General features: G+C 38.8%; 1 protein-coding gene across 5 annotated transcripts in view; it reads right to left on the reverse strand.

The window, feature by feature from the left end:
* The window catches only part of RYK (receptor-like tyrosine kinase), a 62,032-nt gene that overhangs the window by 19,322 nt on the left and 22,395 nt on the right, over positions 1-20,315 (reverse strand). For 3 of the 5 annotated variants that reach the window (XM_015561374.1, XM_015561377.1, XM_015561378.1), the window contains 7 exons: positions 15,538-15,638; positions 12,184-12,318; positions 10,633-10,719; positions 5,951-6,020; positions 2,289-2,421; positions 770-879; positions 446-605 (listed from right to left, as the gene is read on the reverse strand). In XM_015561374.1, coding sequence (XP_015416860.1) covers positions 446-605; positions 770-879; positions 2,289-2,421; positions 5,951-6,020; positions 10,633-10,719; positions 12,184-12,318; positions 15,538-15,638 — 796 coding nt within the window. The remainder of the gene's footprint in view (positions 1-445; positions 606-769; positions 880-2,288; positions 2,422-5,950; positions 6,021-10,632; positions 10,720-12,183; positions 12,319-15,537; positions 15,639-20,315) is intronic. The other 2 variants (XM_015561375.1, XM_015561376.1) reach the window with 1 other exon arrangement.

Here is a 20,315-nt window from a genome sequence, read left to right on the forward strand (position 1 = left end):
ATCTGAGGAAATAAATTACACAGGTCATAATACTTAGAAGAGGTGATTTTAAAAAAGAAAACAGTAAGTTTTTGTGATCTTGGAACCACTTAGTCATTCTGAGACTTCAATGAGAAAATAAAAATAATAAAATATTGTAACCTCTCTAAGCCTCAATGTTGTCACCTTTAATACTGAGATAATAGTAGTTAGTTAGCGACCCCATAGTGTTAACAGTGCTCCTCATCTGGTTATTGTGAGATGCCACACAACGATGGACCATAGTTTGGGTCACAGCTTCTCTCTGTAAACTGGCTGGCTGAGCTAACTACACTTGCTTTCTCAATGAGAAATTTCAGGGAAAAGTTACTCGATTTCATTAATGATAATAATGGTAATTATTATTATTATTTTAAAACAGAAAGCCTTGTTTCCATTTTGTTGAAATCTGGGCCCCAGCACTTACCACATCACTAGCGCTGGAGAACTCATTATTAACCAGACTTTCCAGAGCCATCCACCGAACTGGCCTGTTTTCGTTGTCCCCCAGACAGTGGTAGTCCATGGGGAACAAGTCTCTGGAGAGGGCATTGTCTGTGATCTTAACTTGAAGTGTGTCATCAATGCTGAAAAGTAAAGATACAAATATCAAATGCAATCAGAATATTTAAAAAATATAGGTCACAGTTACTCTTAAATACAACGTAATTCCCATTGTGATTTCTGGAAAGAACCCCAAGTCCAAAGAACACTAAACATCGGCTGACAGTGATGAGCCCGTGGCACCTACACACAGTTCCTAGCAGCCAGGTCTTTGTGGATGACTTCCCTTCTGGCCAGATAGCTCATTCCACAGGCAATCTGAATAGCCATGTGTACCAGGTCTTGCTGAGAAATTGCCTGTGGAAACAGAAAATGACAATGTTTGCAGTTAGCACAAAAATTATGATGGCAGCTGCTTATGTTATTCCATAATCCCACTCTATCCCAAAATACTTTTAATACTTACACGCTGTTTATTTTTTTTAAAGCTACTTTTTGACTAAGAATACATTCCTTGTCCTTCTATCTACTATGGTCCTTACTCTGTAAAAAAATTTACCATTTCCTTCTCTCATCTGTTAGGTATATCTCTCCCCAGCATCCAGCACACAGAGCAGCTGGCTGCTCATAAGTGTTTGCTCAATGCTGAACACACAAGGTAACATTTCAGACGCTTATTACTCAATAACCAGTTCTTTTCTCCTCAAATAGTTTTGAGTAGGAAATTACCCCCTAGGGACCATTTTCAAACGACTACAAGCCTACAGCTCTCTCCACGCCGGGGTGCTCCCTGCAGCCAGGATGCCAGTCCTGTGGGCGGAGGAGTGACTTTCCTCCCCAAGTGATGCTGGGGCTTCAGCCTCCAACCACTGGTTAGGAACCAGCTTTAATCCTGTCCGTTTACAAAGCATGTCAAACATATTAAGCCAAATACTCAATGCAGCCTCTAAATCCATGTTCTCCTGGCAACCGTAGTAAGTACAATATTATAACATCTTGAAACAAACTTAATGGGGCTACAAGATACAGTGGCAGCAAACACCTACTAGGTTTTGACACCACTACCATCATGATGCGTTTGCAATGTGACTAATGCCTCACAGCTATGGCACAAGCAGTGCAGAGAAAGAAATGCTTAGATGACTAACATCGTACAGCCGTGAAATGACTGGGAGGGTGTTACTGGGAAGGTGTTACACAGAGGTGATTCTAAATAAACACACAATGGGTAGACAAGGAAAAACTTCAGCATCAGCAAAGCGTACGCCTTTAGGCAGGAATCATAAAGCAATCTTCTTCTAGACCAGCGGTTCTCAACCCATGGGTCGCGACCCCTTTGGGGGTGGAACGACCCTTTCACAGGGGTCGCCTAAGACCATCGGAAAACACATATATAATTACATATTGTTTTTGTGATTAATCACTATGCTTTAATTATGTTCAATTTGTAACAATGAAAATACATCCTGCATATCAGATATTTACATTACGATTCATAACAGTAGCAAAATTATAGTTATGAAGTAGCAACGAAAATAATTTTATGGTTCGGGGGTCACCACAACATGAGGAACTGTATTAAAGGGTCGCGGCATTAGGAAGGTTGAGAACCACTGCTCTAGTCCAACAGGTTATACCTTCTGATTTACTTTGAGTTTCTTTTTGCAGGCCTTCACACAGAGTATAGTTAAGAATGTAAACATCTGCTTTCAAAGACAATATCAGAAACTACTGGTAAATAACTGGTACTTGGCAAATGTTCTCACCTGAGGATTATTGGCCTCTACTAATTTGCACTGCCGTAAAAACAATTTTAGATTCCCCCAATTCATGTAAGGCAATATCACCATGGGCTTTTCTCCTTCTTCTATACACACATGGGTAATAGGAAGAAGATTTCTATAAAATAATCAGAAATCAGGAGAAACACAAGTGAAACTTAAAACTTCAGGAGCTTACTTGGAATAAACAGCAATACAATAAAGAAAACCTAAAATAAGAATTATCTCTAACATATGAACTTAGAAACAAGATTACCATTAAAAACATAAAATTATAAATGCTCCTTTAAAGTAGACTTTAACATTTCCCATAGATGCACTCTCTCGATGGGGAAAGTTATAAACTCAAAGCTGCTTCCTGTGGACTGAATTCTCTGGAGACACATCTGGCCACACTCAATCTTTACTCTAAAGGATAATTAGAGACAAATGTTTGACTATGAGAATATTACGATAATATCCGATTCTGTCCATCATCACACTTTAAAAAAAGGCCTGATGCAGACGGTGGACAAGAACATGACAATCAAGAAGGCCTTTCAGAGGCTGAAACTGTCGCAAAAGCCAAGACGTTTTTAGCTGGTCGCATGGTATTTAGAATCCAATTTCCAAAACCATAATTTACCATTAACTGCCTGTGCGACCATCTCTTTTGGCCTTAGTTTCCATACCTCTAACATAGGAATCCCACCAACCATAAGACATTGCTGTAACATGCAAAATTAAGCATGTGGTAAACAATCTTTTTCCTTTTTTCATTTCTATGGCACAATAAATACATTTCACCCTACTGCCTAATTGGTATCTGGAAATAACCGTTAATTTTTCCCACAGTTATGTGACTTTTTATATAATTACCTTATCTTCCCCACTAAGCTGAAAACTTCTAGAAGGCAAAAACTAACACAGACTCTTATTTTTACACCTAATACCTCATATTTTATATCACAGAAAGCTAGCATTTAATAGTTGATAAACACAGAAATAATATAGCTTTAAAAACATTCCTGTTCCTTAACTTAGCATAATCTGCTTCCAAACATGTTTAGTAAGGAAAAAAGCTACGAGAACAAGGACAATTACTATTGATTGCAAAAAGTTGCAAAACACTTGAATGTCCAAAAAGTAAGTAAAGAAGAGCTGTTACGAGAACATGAGTAAAAGCTGATCTCGTAGGAAAGCGAGACACAAAAGTCACCTGTTTGCAGGATAATTATAGTCATGGGGGGGGCGGGAGGGATAAAACTGCACAGAAAGATGCCACGATTAAGGAGCTGTTGTGTTGAGTTGTGGGACTCTGGATCAGTTATAACTTGCTTTTCTGCACTTCCTAAACTGTCTCAATTGAGCATACGTGTTTCTCCTTTAAACCCACCATCACATTGTGGCCTGACCATCGGTGTGCATGTGAAGGCTGTGGGCTCCCCTTGTGTGTGCAGGAGTTCCCAGAGGGGACGCACTGGCTCGAGGAGCTGGGGAAATGTGGGCTCAGATAAGTAAACCTGTATGAGGTAACCTCTCCGTAAGGCTTCTGCTTGCACTGCAGCCTGAGAGTGGCAGTGACGATGAGTCCCACTTCACAGGCAGAAGTGAAGAGAGAGGTTAGGTAATGCCAAGGTCAAAAAGCAAGTACACAAAGAATAAAAAGCAAATCTTCATCTGATTCCAAAACCCTCACACTTTCCCCGGGACGTTTCCTCCCAGGGGAACAAAAGGGAGCACAGGGGAGATGAAAACTCCTGGAAGTCCCATGCACACTACAGTGACTACAGCAAGTCTGCCCTCAGGGTTAAGTGAGCATGTCAGGGGGGATGTGAAGAGGTGCCCAAGCTCTTTACCACCACCTCCCCCAGAATCACCCCTCTGCCCCTTTCCTCAGGACTGCAATTCCCTGAGCAGAGTTTAAGGCATTTATCCAGGCACAGCAAGTTTGCTAGAGGAGATCACATCATTTTTCTATCATCAGAGGATTAAAATCCCCTCTGGGAAAGGTAACAAGTGGCACGAAAATGTTTCAAGGTACAAATGGCTGCTCTTCGTTCCACCCATTTCATAAAGTAAAGGAGGACAAGGAGGAAGGTCTGGGATCTAAGAAGAGTGGATGAGAGCAGAAGCAGGTGCCGCAGAGAACACGGTGGAAGAAGGGTGGGTTCTGTGGGAACGTAGGCGAGAACTGCATCCAGCTCTCAGTCTTGCCGAGTGTCCTTGCCGAGTCAGAGCTGGAAGGCAGCGATGCTCAGCCTTTTCACCTCGTGGCACACATAAAGTACTAAAATTCCACGGCACCCCCCAGAAAACACTTTTTGCTGACCTGACCAAAAAAAAAGTGTAATTTTGATTCGTTCACACCAACAGCTATTGTGTTGGCTCAGAAGGTAAAAGCTTTTTGTCACAGCTCTATGAAGAAGACTATCAAGCTTTTAAAAAAGCTCTTTAGCCCTGGCCGGTGTGTGGCTCAGTTGGTTGGGTGTCATCCCGTGCACCAAAAGGTTGCTGGTTCGATTCCCAGTCAGGTCATATGCCCAGATTCCAGGTTTTATCCCAGCAGGGGGCATTCCGGAGGCAGCTGATCATGTTCTACTCTCATACCAACGTTTTTCTTTCTCTTTCAATATATTTTTAAAGCTCTTCATATAGAACTACAAGTATCTTTTTAAAAATCATACATTGACTGCCCTAGCCAGTTTGGCTCAGTAGATAGAGCGTTGGCCTGGGGACCGAAGGGTCCTGAGTTCGGTTTCAGTCAAGGGCACATACCTTGGTTGCAGGCTCCTCCCTGGCCCAGGCCCTGGTTGAGGCTCTTGCAGGAGGCAACCAATCGATGTGTTTCTCTCACATCGATGTTTCTCTCTGTCTTTCCCTCTCTCTTCTATTCTCCCTAAAAAAATCAATGGAAAAATATCCTCGGGTGAGGATTAACAACAACAACAAAAATCCTACTATGACCTAACAAGAGATTGGTTAAATGAAATGTGGTAGTGTGCTGATGTAGCCTTTTAAAATGTAGTCATGAATTTATAGTGACTGACATGAAAAGTTAGATATTGTTTTATTATACCAAGAAGTGTGTTAACCTTGCTAAGGATAACAACAGTATATGATTATATAGAAAGATATTCTTTTAAATGAATCAAAAGTGTTAAGATGTCCAATTTACCTTAAAATACTTCCACACTCACAAATATCTACCATCTATCTAGACAGATGTTACACATACACTTAAATGTACACATGCAAATAAAAATGGCAAAATGTTAATAACTAACAATGAATTTAGGAGGCAGTCTTTTCGTGTTTATTATTCTTGACTTCAGCATTCTCTAGGTTCAAAAATTTTGTAACAAAGTTTTTTTAGCACATGTATTATCATTATTCTACTTTTAAAGGGAAATATGCACATAAATATGTATAAACTCTCCAATGCTTAGCTATGATTATCCAGATGTGGGCTTATATGCTCTTGTATAGACTTGATTGCATTTTTAAATTTTATGCTATGAGCATGCCTTTCCTTTTTATACTCAGAAAAAACCCAAACTATCCAAAAAGACACTATTCAATTCAGAACACATCACAATGTTCTTAAAATGAAGATGTGAAGTACAGTGCCACCATGCTTAACAAGTGCTGGTGGCTCTTCCTCTCACCTGTGATGAAGGCCTCGCAGCTTACAACTTTCAGTGAGCATCATTGTCACCTGAATTTCAGAAGCTTGATCTATGTCAAGAAAAAGACATTATTTTGAATGACAATACTGTATATACATATGGCATTACTATTCTCTGCTTTTAGTAAATAACTGTCTCAAGTAAATTTAAATAGGTCTTGCTTAAAATTCTATTGCAGTAGGTAGTGTCTTGTTGAATAGGTCAACACTAACAGAAGTCGTTAAAGATAAATCTGACTACATAAAACTTAGAAATTAAGGTTCTATAAACAAAGTAGAGAAGTTAATAACAGATTGGAAGAATATCTGTGACACATAAGGCACACTAAGGGCTTTTCCTTTTCCTTTCTGTCCCCCTTCTTTAAAGAGTTTTTACAAATCAATAAGAAAAAAAAAATTAAAGAGAAGGCATTTTTCCACTCTTTGAAAAGAACATTTCCAATAAGCAAAAAGTATATTTTCATTATAAAATTAAAAATGAGTGTCGTTTTTTAAAAAAAGGTCTTAGAAGCCAAAAACATGAGTATATCCTTAAAAACACTTTCAAAGAAACCATAAAAATAGTTTTTACTGTCAACAGTAAAAATAGTAATAATAACAGTAAAAATAGTAATGATAATTTATAAAGCTTCTGACCAATGCAATATTAGAGGGAGGAGAAGATATAAAGATTGGCAAAGCCAAGATCCACATCCCAGCCCTACCTCGTAAAATGCAAAACCAACAGTAAAATCTGGACCACTGAGCTCAGGCACTAGGATTACATGTCACATTCACTCCTTAAAGCTGATAAATTGCAAATTTCATTTACTTCCAACTCTAACAGATGTTTAATTTACTTCCCTCTCCCACGACTTGCTATTAGTGTCCCTTTCCAGGAAGCTTCACTTTTGTCGGAATGTCAAATACGTGGACAAAAAGCCAAGGATGTGGAACACGTGGTACTTCTTTGGAAACGGTGATCCACACCAATGTCCAGTGAAATAAACTCTAGTTGTCTAAAAACTGCTAAACATTTAGGATCACTCAGTGAACGACAGGCTGTGCCTTATTATTAGTCTTTCTGTAATCTAACTAATTTTTAACAAAATTATAGCCAGACTATTTGGGGGCTGGCAGGATGTTTTTAGGATCAAAAACTAGTAATCATTGGAGGGCCAGAGCAGTTGGTAAGCGTATACCACTTTCCCATTAACCGGTACAGAGACCCAAACAGAACAAAAGGTAATTTCAGGATGTGTCATTTTATGCATAGTATTTTTCCAGTTCTTAACTTTGATATAAACATGTTCTATTAAGTAAGAGATACCTGAACTGGATGATGATCTAAGAAAACATTGAATTGGAGAAAAAATAATTTTACCCACTTATTAAGAAAAAAATAATTTTCCTGGATCCCTTTTTCCAGTCTAGTTCTAGCCTTTTAATTTTAAATACTGAAAGATCTATTTTCAAGATGGATACGTTTGAAAAGAGTACCATAAAATAATTCACATTGTAAAAGCTATGAGAGAACAAAATGATATAAAAAAACATTCACAAGTTACAAAAGATTAGCTATTAAGTAAGAACTTAACACAAAAAAACTCAAATTATTTCATTTATTTTATTAAATTCAATTTCATAATCCTGTGTGAAATATTCAGATTCCTAACTTTAATCTCTAGAAATTTATAATGGAATATCTATTAAGTGTCTTTGCAAAACTATGAATTTTTTAAGCCAAAGTTTGCCCTAAGGTAAACGTCAATGATCATTTCAAAACATATTATTTTTGCATTTAAGCTGCACTTCTAATTGTGTGGCATGTAACAAAGCATAGAGATTTGTGAAAGTACTTTCAGTTATATATAGGCTTAATTAAGAAATAAACATAATATTGTAAAAAAATAAATCTCAGAGAAAATCATGTGACGTTATCTAACAATTTGGAGGCGAGGGCTGTGGTCAAAGCACTTCCTCTTTGTTTCCAAGCAAATCATGACCATATATTGGCTAAGGACTCACTGTGCTTTCTTCTGTTTCCGCCAGGCTCAAAGAGAACATTGCCATCACAGTGGTTAGGCGTAGAACCAAGCAAGTGACTCCAATTCAAGTGTATACGGAAAGAGAAGCCTTATCTTGTGAAACAGTCCCAGCATCCACATTGTGTTTCCTTATCACTATTATTTCCTTCTTTCTCCCCTTCCAACCCTATATCAACCCAATTCTGTTCAGAAATCTCTTTTGTTAATTCAAGATTCATTCAGGACAAATTAATAACAGCCCAGGCTAAACTGTCCAAATAATATTTATAAAGCCCAGAAGAAATACTAGAATTAAGGGGAAATGTTTCCTTAAAAAATGGTGAACATGTAACCAAAGGCAGTGGTTATTAAACTTCGAGTTCAAAGTTTATATTTACGAAGAGTACTATGTACACTATCCCTCAAAACTAGGCAGATAATCTGGTGGGATCTGATTTAAATGTTAAGCTTTAAAATTATTTTGGGGCTAGAAAAAGTGGGTGAATAATATAAGTACTGAACAATATACTGAGTTAAACCATTTACTTAGAAAAGATAAAAAGTGTGAGTGTGTGTTTGTACCACCCTAACAAGCAATTTTGCCCAATTCAAAGAAATCAAATCCCAAGGAATTTTTGTTAGATTAGTACAACCCAACTTTTTAGAAACAATAAACATGTTTCCATGAATCACTTTAAGTAAATTTAGAAATATGTTCTTACAAACTAACTTTGTAAACTTCATAAAATTGTCACCTCCTACTCATAAAATTGAATTTAATTTTGCCCTCAATTTCTGCATTCAAAATGCTAAATTTGTTTTTTCAAAATTATCTTATCATCTCAATCTATATCAGTGTCAGACACTAAGCACCTTATAAATTACCACATTTTTCTTTCTCTTAAATACTAAGAATTATTTAAGCTCTTAGAAACATCAATTATAAATAATTAAAATTCGAATGTTTTAAAGTCTTACTAGTATTTAATTTATATTAGGGGATAAGCCATATATAAATAATATTCTAATATATTCTGTTAGGAAATATCTAATTAAAAAATTTATGTAAATCATGCTCTAGCGGTGTGACTCAGTTGATTGGGCACCATTCCATGCACTGAGGAGTGGCCAGTTTGGTTCCCAGTCAGGGCGCTTGCCCAGGTTTGGGTTTGATCCCTGGTCGGGTTTGTGCAGGAGGCAGCTGCATGATCAATGTTTCACTCTCACATCGATATTTCTCTCACTGCCTCTTCCTTCCTCTCTAAAAAATTTCAATTAAAAAAAATCTTTTAGAATGTTGATATAAATCAATAATTGAAAAAGTAGGTATCACATTTCTCCAGGTGGTTAATATATTCATGAAAATATAAACTAGTATTACACCTTTTAGAAAACAATCTGGCAATATCATTCAAAATGTTAAGTGTAATACCTCTTGGGGCAGCCAAGTCCAACTACGGCTATACATGCAAAACTATAACAAGACATGCCCACACGTGGCCACATGGATATGGATATTTTCTGCAGCATTATGTAGCAAAGGCAGGGGCAGTAGGAAGGAAATTCACATAAGGTACAGTGGATCATCCCTTTTTAAAAAAATCATTACCTGAGGATATATTTCTATTGATTCTAGAGAGAGAGGAAAAGGAAGAGAAAGAGAGACAGAGAAAGAGATAAGAAGAGAGAAACATTAATTGGTTGCCTGCTATATGTGCTCTGACTGAGAATCAAACCTACAACCCCGTGGAACATGGAACGATGCTCCAACCAACTGAGCCAGGGCTCATCTTTTTTCTTTATAGTGTTCAGTACTGGGCAGGTGGAGAGAGAGGAGGGAAAACTATTAACAATGTTGTTTATCTAACTGAATTTACTGGGGTCACACTGGTTAATAAAATGATGTAAGTTTCAGGTATATAATTCTATAACATATCATCTGTATATTGTACAATGTATTCACCACCCCAAGTCAAGTCTCCTGTCAACATTTATCACCCCTATCCTCTCTTCTACTCCCCCTCACCACCTTTAACAATGTTTTTTTAAGGGTGAAACCCAAAGATTTTTAACTTAGGAAAACCACAATATTATATGTAGCAATAATGAAGTCAAGTGGATGCAGTTTAACTAAAAGCCTGAGTAATATCTAATAAATGTTTAAGGTCTTAATTTATTAGTCTTCTATACTTTAATGAGAACTACCCAAAACTCCTTAATAGTCTCATATGAGCTAAATTAACATGGACTGATTTATAAAGGTCTGGCACACACTGAGAATTTAACCCCTTCCCCGGCAGAAACGTGTATACACGTTTTCACAAAATGTTCTTTTTTCAGTCGTCGACGAGTATACTCGTCTAAAAACTTTACCTTCAAAAACCAGCTACATACGTACCATTCTAAATAATTTCATCTAGAAACTTTCTGAGGAAATACTATTCTTAACCACAAAAATGGGAAGAAAAAATAATTACAAACTGTTTTCATAACCAGCATCAAAAATACTATATAGAACCAAAATAAAAAAATTAGTCTGAAAAAGAAACGTTTTTAACAAAAAAATTATTGGGGAAGGGGTTAAGGCAGAATTTAGCTGGCATGAGCCACCTTAAACAGGAAAGCATTATGGAAATAGTATGGAAAAAATTCTTACCTTTAACTGTTTTTACAAATGCTTGCTTTTCTTTGTTTGGATCTTTTTCATCTATTAAAATCCCATGGAAAATACGCCCAAAAGTACCTAAATGGGAAAGAAATGAGAGATATAAAATAACCTTCATAAAATTATAAGTACAAAACTTTCTGCCACAATATAACTTAAACATAACAAGGGTGTATGTGATCAACACCATTACTATAGCCCTGGAGTAAGAAGACCCAAGTCTTTGTTTTTTTAATGACTGTTAGAAGTTCTTTGTTACTATGAAATAATTTGCTTTCACCCTAGCTGATTTGGCTCAGTGGATAGAGCGTCGGCCTGAAGAGTCCCAGGTTTGATTCTGGTCAAGGGCACATGCCCAGGTTTCAGGCTCGATCCTCAGTAGGGGGCATGCAGGAGGCAGTCAATCAATGATTCTCTCTCATCATTGATGTTTCTATCTCTCTCCCTCTCCCTTTCTCTCTGAAATACATAAAAATATATTTTTTAAAAAAGAAATAATTCGCTTTCAGAATTACCAGATCTCACAAGTACATGAGAATTCTTTCTGAATTATCCTAAATAAACCAGTGACACAGCCAGGAGCACTGACGCTCAGCAGTGGGGTATCCACAGAGGCATCTGAATTTCTGGGCTTAGCCTCAGCACAATGACAAAGGGGAGACTATTCTCACGCATTCAAAAACAGACACAAAACATCTGCACCGGTTAATTACTATTTGCCACTGGGGACAGTTCAAGATCCCCAATTAGCTGTGATTGACCTACTGCATCCAAACCAACAGATAAATTCAAATGCCTCATGCATCCAAAACATTCCTAACCGAATTACAGAGGGGGGTGGCGGTGGCGGGGAGAGTAACTCTGTATTTAACAACTTGAAGAGCTCAACAAAGTATTTATTATTAATTTCTGTCCTCTTCTTTCACCATCTCTCCAATCAATATCCTAAAACTCAAAGCAAGGACCAACAAGTGGGGAAGGAAAGGGTACTAATATCTATCTAACACCTAAATGTGTTAGTTGATTTAATGTGCATCATTTCTTGTAACTAGCCTAAGAGGAGACCGGGTAGTCCAAATTTACAGAAGAGAAAATTGGACACAGAATATATGAAGTGATTTCTCCAAGGTTGTAGGAATGGAACTGGAAGTTGGGTGTAACTCCGAAGCCCATGCACGCTCCTTCTGCTAGAACCCCACACTATATGCCACAGAGAAAATTACTTAGACTATTTCAAAGAGGCCTACTAGGTTGTAATAATCTTTAAAGAAGAACTAAACAGAAAGAAAATATACTTTAAAGGGAACAAGCATTAATATAAGTGCTTTAATATACTTGAAAATCAAGAATTACACCAAAGCCATACTAAATCGAATTAAAGATCTAAAGAAGGGAAAAATAAAATCAGTTTTATAAAGAAATAAATTATGCACTGCTTTCTATCCTTAGACATAAAATCAAATTCTTAAAACTTGAAACAAAAAATGTGTTAGTGCTAACATTAAATCTTCTGTGAAAACCTGATTTTGAAATAATAAATACCTTCTTGGAGTACATCTTTTAGAGTTATCCTCTCTCTGGAGATTGCTATATCCTTCACCTTAGCTTTGGCCTCCAAAAGAGTGACACTTCTTAGGTCGTTCTTCTCTATTCGCAGGGTAGGATAACCTGAGGAGCCAACAAAGCCAAACCAAGAAATATAAATACCCTTAGTATGGCATCACGGTCAACTAGGTCGGTTAGGAGCTCAGGATTCAAGTCACAGGAATGAATGAATGTGCACACACACGAACAGGGGAAATCATTTATGTAGGCCATACTTAATTTTAAAGAAAAACTTTTCCACCTACCCCAAAATCTCAAAATGAAGAATTAAAATAAGAAACACTAAAAATAATATTACCATTACTGCCACTTCAATTGCCTTTCAGCCAAATTAAACAAGCTTTGATTCATGGAATTCAATTTAATCCATCTTATGGACTGTTTGCTTCCCAAAAGATTTTCTAATATAGTCTCCTAACAAAAGAACTTTTCAAAGGAAGAGATGTTTGTAAAAATGTCTAACAAAATGTGTACGCAATTTAATCATTCTGATATCCATAGAGCCTAGTCCTACCGTTGTATATTTGTTTTCAGTACCCTTAACTCTCACTCATTTTTTAATGACAGCAAAAAAAATTCTAGCCATAATTAAAATTTTCATACCTCCTCTCCCCCAAAAAAGTTAGAATAAAAGGAAGATCCAGTGTTAGCAAGGGGAAATTGGAATAGTATCTCCAATGGTTTGTTTGCTTTGGGAAAGATTGAGAAGAAAATCCCAGAAGTATTAGTGGACCTAGATAGGGGTCATCAATGGCTGCTAAAAGAATGACATGCAAGGCTTTGGGGAACTTCATGATGGATGGATTAGCCTGACAACCCGATTGCACTATCAGCAGTTTGACCAAGACATGCCTAGTTGTGAGTATCTGTATCTGTTTAATCCTGCCTAGAGTTCTCTAAGTTTCTTGGACCTGTGGTCTGTTGGATTTTGTTATTTTGGAAAACTCTTGGCCATTATGTCTTCAAATATTTTTTTCTGCTCCTTTTTCTTTTCTTAATCTATAAACAAATGTATTTCCATTGAGTTTTTTCAAAAAGTATTCGTCTTGGGCGGGGGGAAAAAATGGACACATATGTAATACCCTTTGTAATAAATAATAAAAAAAAAAGTATTCGTCTTATCATATATAATAAATAATCTATCTACTTAAGGTTATAGTCACAAAAACAAGGAAATTTTTTATTGATGGTAACTAAAAATGTATTTTAATAAGTAAATGTATTCCCACTGACTTTTTTAAAAAGTATTTTGCTTTCAGCTTATACAATAATTGAATTATCTGCCCCTTTAAGGTTATATCCACAATCACAAATTGACTCCCAAGAGCAAAGCTTGACATTTGAATATTAAAAGCAATGTTTTGTTTATGCTGAATAGTCTGGACTACGTTCACATTCATCATCATGTTTCCTGAAGAGCATATATTTCTTTCTTTTGTTGGTGGTGATGGCAATTACTGTTATGATTTCTTTTAAATTTATTTTCATCTATGCCCCCTCTACCCTCCCCCGCCCCTTTTTTTCTTGCCACGATCTTATTAAAGAAACTCGGTCAGTTATTCCAAAGAATATCTGGCATCTTCTTTTTCGAATATCATTTAACGTCTGTATTTCTTGTAAATTGTAAATCAGTTCTATCACCTTCTTTAGATCTGGTAGATCCAGGTAACTCTTGAGGGTGGGAGGAGAAACAAACCCAGGGCCGGTGCGTCACAACCGTGAATACGAAGCATCTGTTTGTCCTGCTTTTTGTGATGCTAGATTCATGAGTGGATATGGGTGTGACAATCTGATCCCTCAAATGATAAAGATCCCATTTCCCTTTGTTCACAGGGATTTAAATATTGGTGAACTTTTCCTGAATCAAACATTTTATTGGGATTACAAATATAATTTCTAACTCTACAATTTCTTCCATATTTATCAGCTGAGAGACTTCTGTGAAGAAACATTTTCCTCATAAACCAGCACTATCTGGTTACTCTGAAATACCAGCTGTAATGGAGCCAGCTGTCAGAGTAAGGTATTGCTGGTGCCGTAGTTACCTGAAAATGATCAATTTTTTAAAAAGGTATCATTATAAACCCGTGGATTTATACAGTTTATGTTAAAATTCATTGCAGTCATCATCGTTTTAGATGCTCCAAAGGGCCCATTTTGGGAGCTCTTCAAGTCGTTCGCAGCTCCCTTGATTTTTGGCTCAGCAACAGTTTTATCTGGTCCATTCCTGATTAAATCCTGGAACCATGCATTTCGTCAAAGAATTCTGGTTCTTTTTTTGGGAAACGGTATTGAAAGACCACAATAGGGCAGTGGGTGAAGAATAGATATTCTTAGTATTAGTTTACTAAAGAAAAATGCTAGCCCAAGGAAGGTAACAGTTAATGCCTATAAGAACCTAATTCATCAACAGCACCAATGAGTGGAGCCCTGACTTGTGACCTAGTGTCTATCTTGATGTTGCCTTGTTCCTTATTTGTACGGTGACTGATTCCTCTCTGTCTACATTATACTCTGTGAATGATAATTTCCCATCTACATGTTCCAGTATAAGAACTTTTATCAAAATCCTATTCAAGCCCTGGCTAGTGTTGCTATGTGGTTAGAAACATCAGCTCACACATTGTTGGGTCATGGGATCAATTCCTGGTCAAGGGCATGTACCTGTGTTGCAGGTTCAATACCTGGCCCTGGTTGGGATGTGTGTGTGAGGCAACCAATTGATGTTTCTCTCTCACATCAATGTTTTTTCCCCCTCCCTCCTCCATTCTCTCTAAAAATATCCTCGGGTAAACTTTAACAAAACAAAACCCTTATTCAAAAAACAGGAAATCAGATCTCGAGCTCTCAATTCTAATAGCAGCTAGTGTCCTATCCAGATTAGGAAACAATGGAAAGTCCTTACCATAGCCCATCAGACCACCAAACAATGTATTAAAATCCAAGTCTCTGTCTTCATGCAGCTCAATGGCTACCTAAATACCTGAAAATCTTCCTTCCGGATTTCTATAGGAGTGATTTTATAGCTCTTTAAAATAATTAATCTATGGAAATCTCCATGAAACTAAATATAGCAATTAAACGTAAATTTTATTTTCATACTCCAATTCCAGAATGTTTCATTCAATGCTCCAGAAAGCAAAAGTTGAGGATCAAGCCTAATTATGCAACCAGACACTATGTATGTAGTATGATACACTTGTTCCATAAGTAACTAACCACATAGGACCACTGACAGACAGACCACAGACAATTTTAGTAAATCAACTTTAGAATTAAATTAACTCTTACTGGTGATAGGAGTTGCATTGTTGGGTGTGTCGGCTCTCAGATACTGAGTCGTCTGGGTAGATGGCTGAGACAGCCCTTGGGAACTGCTGCTGGCACTGATGCTACAAACAATTAAGAGAAATATTTGGAATGTCAGCTTCAATGAGAAATGTCCTTTCTCCAATCACACAAAAAGCATGTAGACATTATAACTAGCTTAAAGTCCTGACAGAGATGGCAATAATGCATGGATCTCCATCACAAATGTTTCATATTGAAAATTTTAACTACCCCATAATGCAAAGCTAGATTTTTTTCTTTCCCTTCTACTTCCACAATCATCAAGCAGGTTCACCTATCAAAGTCATTCAGAAATGTAGGTGCCAGTCCTAAGATACCACAGATAATAGCTGTCCTGAACCTCATACAACGATAAACAATACGTTACGGAACTATGAATCACCTCTTATGAAAAGAGCCCATGCCATCCAATTAGATTGTTTTTAAGAAAAGGAATAGAAAGATAGATCTCTTTTAATGATGGTCCAAAATCAAATGGCATACAGATGAGGGAATAACAGAGCATTTACAGATTATTATTACTAATTATTTTTGTTATTACTAATATTATGCATCCCCAAGCCTTAGAATGACAAGGAAGCACAAGACACCCATTTCTGGAGTGCTACTCAAAGATCACCCAGAAAACAAAGTCGTTAAAAGTCCAGGATTCAATAACAAGAGGGAAAAGAAGCATCCCCATCCCCCAAAAGGGGGGAAATAAGGAACTTCAATTTATTTCCCATAAAATAAAACGAAAAATAACCTACACCCAGGACTTTTTGAGGCTCAAGTTGAATAAATATTCCCTTGCAACCAACATACACTAGTGGGAGAATGCTCAGACCCCAAGTTATTTACTATCTCCAGTAGGTGGCACTCTTGTACCAACTCAGAATTCTTGAAAATACTGTGGGCATACCAAGATGTTATGAGTATGTCCATGCCAATTTTTTGTTTGTTCAGCAGATATTTAGTGAGTCCCTACAATGAGTAAAGCACTACGTTAAGTGGTTAAACAAACCTTTAAACCCCAGACTTACTGTTAAAAAAGAGGTGGGCAGCAGTCGGGGACCCACCCCTGGTAACTAAAAACCCGTAACCTATATACCTGTATCACATGAGGTAGAAAACGGGATAAAAATGTACGCTTTCTAGCACTTAATAGCTTAAAACCAGTCTAAATAAATTACCTAATTTGATTTTCATAATCAAGTAAGATTAGTTATGGGGATATTAACTCTGCTTCAGAGCTGAAATTAGGAGTTAGGGCAAAGAGCATCATTTTCCTTCACAGCACTTATTACAATCTGTGTTTCTCTGTCTTCTCTGTAACTTTATTTATTCATTCCACAAATATCTGTTAAGTGTCTACTACATGCCAGATGCTGTGCTGGGTGCTGGGGACCCGGCAGTAGACATAATATACAAAGACCTGCCTCCTGAAGCTGGACAGCAGGGATTTCTTCTTCACTATCCGCCTTGCCCAGGCCGCTATCAGGCCCTGAGGCGGGGAGAGCACCTGCCTGTTCACTCCTTCCTCCCCAGCACTGAAGCCAGCGCCTGGCACTGCAGGTCCAGGGGGCCCAACCGAGCCTCAGTGACAGCTCAGTGAACAACTACTGACTCGACCACTGAGCAGAGAAAACCATACTTCCTTGTAACAAAAAGACAGAACAGTTGCTTCTGACATGAGTTGGTGATATATACCGAAAGAGGCAAAGAATTATTGGTATAACGCAGAGGTTGGGAACGTCCAGGCCGCGGGCGACAGTATAAGGCCCGAGAAATCACTTGGTCTGGCCCTGCCTCATTCCTGTTACCTCATTTCTCCCTCAGTGCTGCCAAGGCACTGGGGGTGAGTTAATTAAATGCTTGACCAAATATAGCAGGCTAATTTTTAAGTTGTTAATTTTGCATGGCCCATGAATGATGTTATGAAATATCCAAATAGCCCTTGGCAAAAAAAAGGTTCCCCACCCCTGGTATAACAGAGTGGTTTTTGCCTCTCTCTACTCATTCTTCAATCAACAAATTTTCCATCCAACATTCATTCGGCTGAGACCTGTTAGGCACTAGATATAGAAACAAAAAGAAATACAGGTGACCTTGTCACTCACTAGTCATGGTGAAGGTGATGGGGTAATGGAGATAATGGAAAATGAAGATATTGCAAAATAGCAAGTTCAAGTACCCACAAACGAGGAACGAACTTCCCTGCAGTCACGAGGGAACAGGGGAAGACCACAGTGTGGGATGCTCTGCACCCACTGGGGCAGGGCCTCGGAGTGAAGTGGCGAGAAGCTCTGCCTCTCAGGACAGTCTCACCTGGCAGAGCACTGAGACGGAAAGATCACCTCGGGTGTCAGGACAGGGACAGCTACACACATGGGACCCAAGTGCTCCTGGCAGGAGCACCGCCCAGGCAGTTTCCTTCTCTGCCTCTAAAGAAACTCTGTGTGTAGCAGGATTCGGCTCCTGACTGCCTGGAATCGAGGAACTCTCCATCACCCCTGCCCCAGGAATTCCATGGAGCCACGAGTCCCATCAACCGCACAGGGCTGCTGCGAGGATTAGGGGAACTACCGGGGGTCAAGCATGTGTAACAGCGCCTGACACGCAGCAAATGCTTTGTACAGTTACAATATGAGCTACTGCAATAATGAGTCTCCTGCTGCTCTGCCCTGGTGCTAGCACTGCTGTCCTGGAAAAGTTAATCGCTTTAAGCCTGTGTGTTCATCTTTAAAATGAGGACAATTTCACACCGTAGGTGACGTGAGTGTCAAATCAGATAATACATGTGAAGTGCTTGTACAGTGCTGGTGAACAGAAAACACGCAATACAGCGGCAGCCACTGCGATCTCAGTGGGCCCTGTGCAGAGGGAAGTGTGTGTCTCTTAAATGCTCTTGGATTACTGGATGGGAACTTGCTAGTCACCCCTGTTAGCTTGCCAGGCACATCATAAATAGTGGCTAACAGAACAGAAAAAAGCAGAAGTAATTAGTCCATCACTACTAATACACCGAACCTTTCTGAAAACAAATATCATAATAATGGCACTTAGTATATGTAAATTCACAACATCCCCAGCAAGTATGTGCCACTATTATCTCTGCTTTAGAGACGAGAAAAACTGACACATAAAGAGGCGACATAACATACTTGAGGCCAGAAAGCTAGTAAGCAGGACACCCGAATTCAGAGACGCTCTGGCTCCAGAGGCCAAGCTCTTAACTACTATGCTGTGCTCTGAAAACAGGTGACAGTGTAAGTTGCTTTTATTCAGGCAATGTCTGGAAACATCCAGCTGAAAGCTAGAGAGAACTGGGACCGATTCATGGGTGCTAACAGATTATTTCCGCAGACAGAGGTATATGCCCCGAGGAATCTGGAAGTGCCTGCACAGCTCTGGCCGATGTGGGCTCCCAGCCCTGGCACACTCATATAATACATGTAAAGTGCTTGTACAATGCTGGTAAACAGAAAACACTCAATACAACGGCAGTTTCCCTTGAGGGAAAGCACTCAAACACTCAAGGGAAATGTGTACATGGAGACTGACCTCTAAGTGTCATGCTCTTCATTGTCCCTCTAAGTCTGCCTGTTCCCTCACCTCGTTTCTCCCTCGGTGCTTCCAAAGACCTTTTCTTCCTCTATAAAACCGAAGTCTAACTTCAGCACTACCATACATACAAAACACATGCTGAAACACATCACCCATGTATTCCTCTTCTCATTCGCATCTCCCTTCTCGTTTTTTCTTGACTCAGGTAAAGAAAGGAAAACAATGGGAACAGAGAGAACTTCAGGGCAGGTACTGAATTCAACCAGGCTCCCTGTCCCCTGGGGCTTTGTGCCACAAATGTGCTTACCCAACATATGAACAACACTGTCAGGACTGGGGATTCAGCAATAAGTAACACACACTGCTCTCTAACTGGAAAAAGCTTACGTTCTAGTAGGAGAGACAAGTACTCAGAGAAATGCTTTCAGGAGGAAAAGGTATAGGAATCGTTACTCCGAAGAGAGAGACACAGAAAGGTAGGGGGAGAGAGTGGGAGAGGGGAGAGCGAAATGGGTAGCTGGGAGGATTAGAAAAAACTTCCTGAAAGAGATGGCAATAAAGCTGAAATGTGAAGAATGAACAGGGTTTGCCTGGTGGAAATGTAGGGAGCCTGGTGGACAAAAGGAAACTGAAAAAAAGTCCCAAAGGGCAGAGTGTAGGGCTGAAGTGAGGGACAATAATCACCTGACCAGAGCAGCTAGAAAGAACATGGACAGAAAGGGGAAAAGGTTCAAGGAACAGGGGAGATACATCTCTGCATAAAGCAGGGCTTTGACAGCCAACCCCTACAGCTGGGGATGTCTTCAGTCAGCAACTGGGAATCCCGGAGGCGGGAAACAAGAATCGTGTCTCGGAAAAATAAAACTGTCTATCACTCCTTCTTGACCTCTCACCCTATCCTGGTGGTAATGTCTTCCTTGTCATCTCTGACTCACCCAGGCTAGGACCAGCACCTTTTGTATCCCACACTGTAATTCACATACCATAATCATCAACTTCATAAAACTTCATAATTATGGGTTCATATCAAAGATTAAATACCTGAAGCTAAGGGGTATATCATTAATTTTATTATTCCCAGCACTTAGCATATATAACCTAGTTCAGTGGTCGACAAACTGCGGCTCGCGAGCCACATGCGGCTCTTTGGCCCCTTGAGTGTGGCTCCTTCC

Source organism: Myotis davidii, unplaced genomic scaffold, assembly GCF_000327345.1.
Source record: "Myotis davidii unplaced genomic scaffold, ASM32734v1 scaffold415, whole genome shotgun sequence".
NCBI classification, from domain to species: Eukaryota; Metazoa; Chordata; class Mammalia; order Chiroptera; family Vespertilionidae; genus Myotis; species Myotis davidii.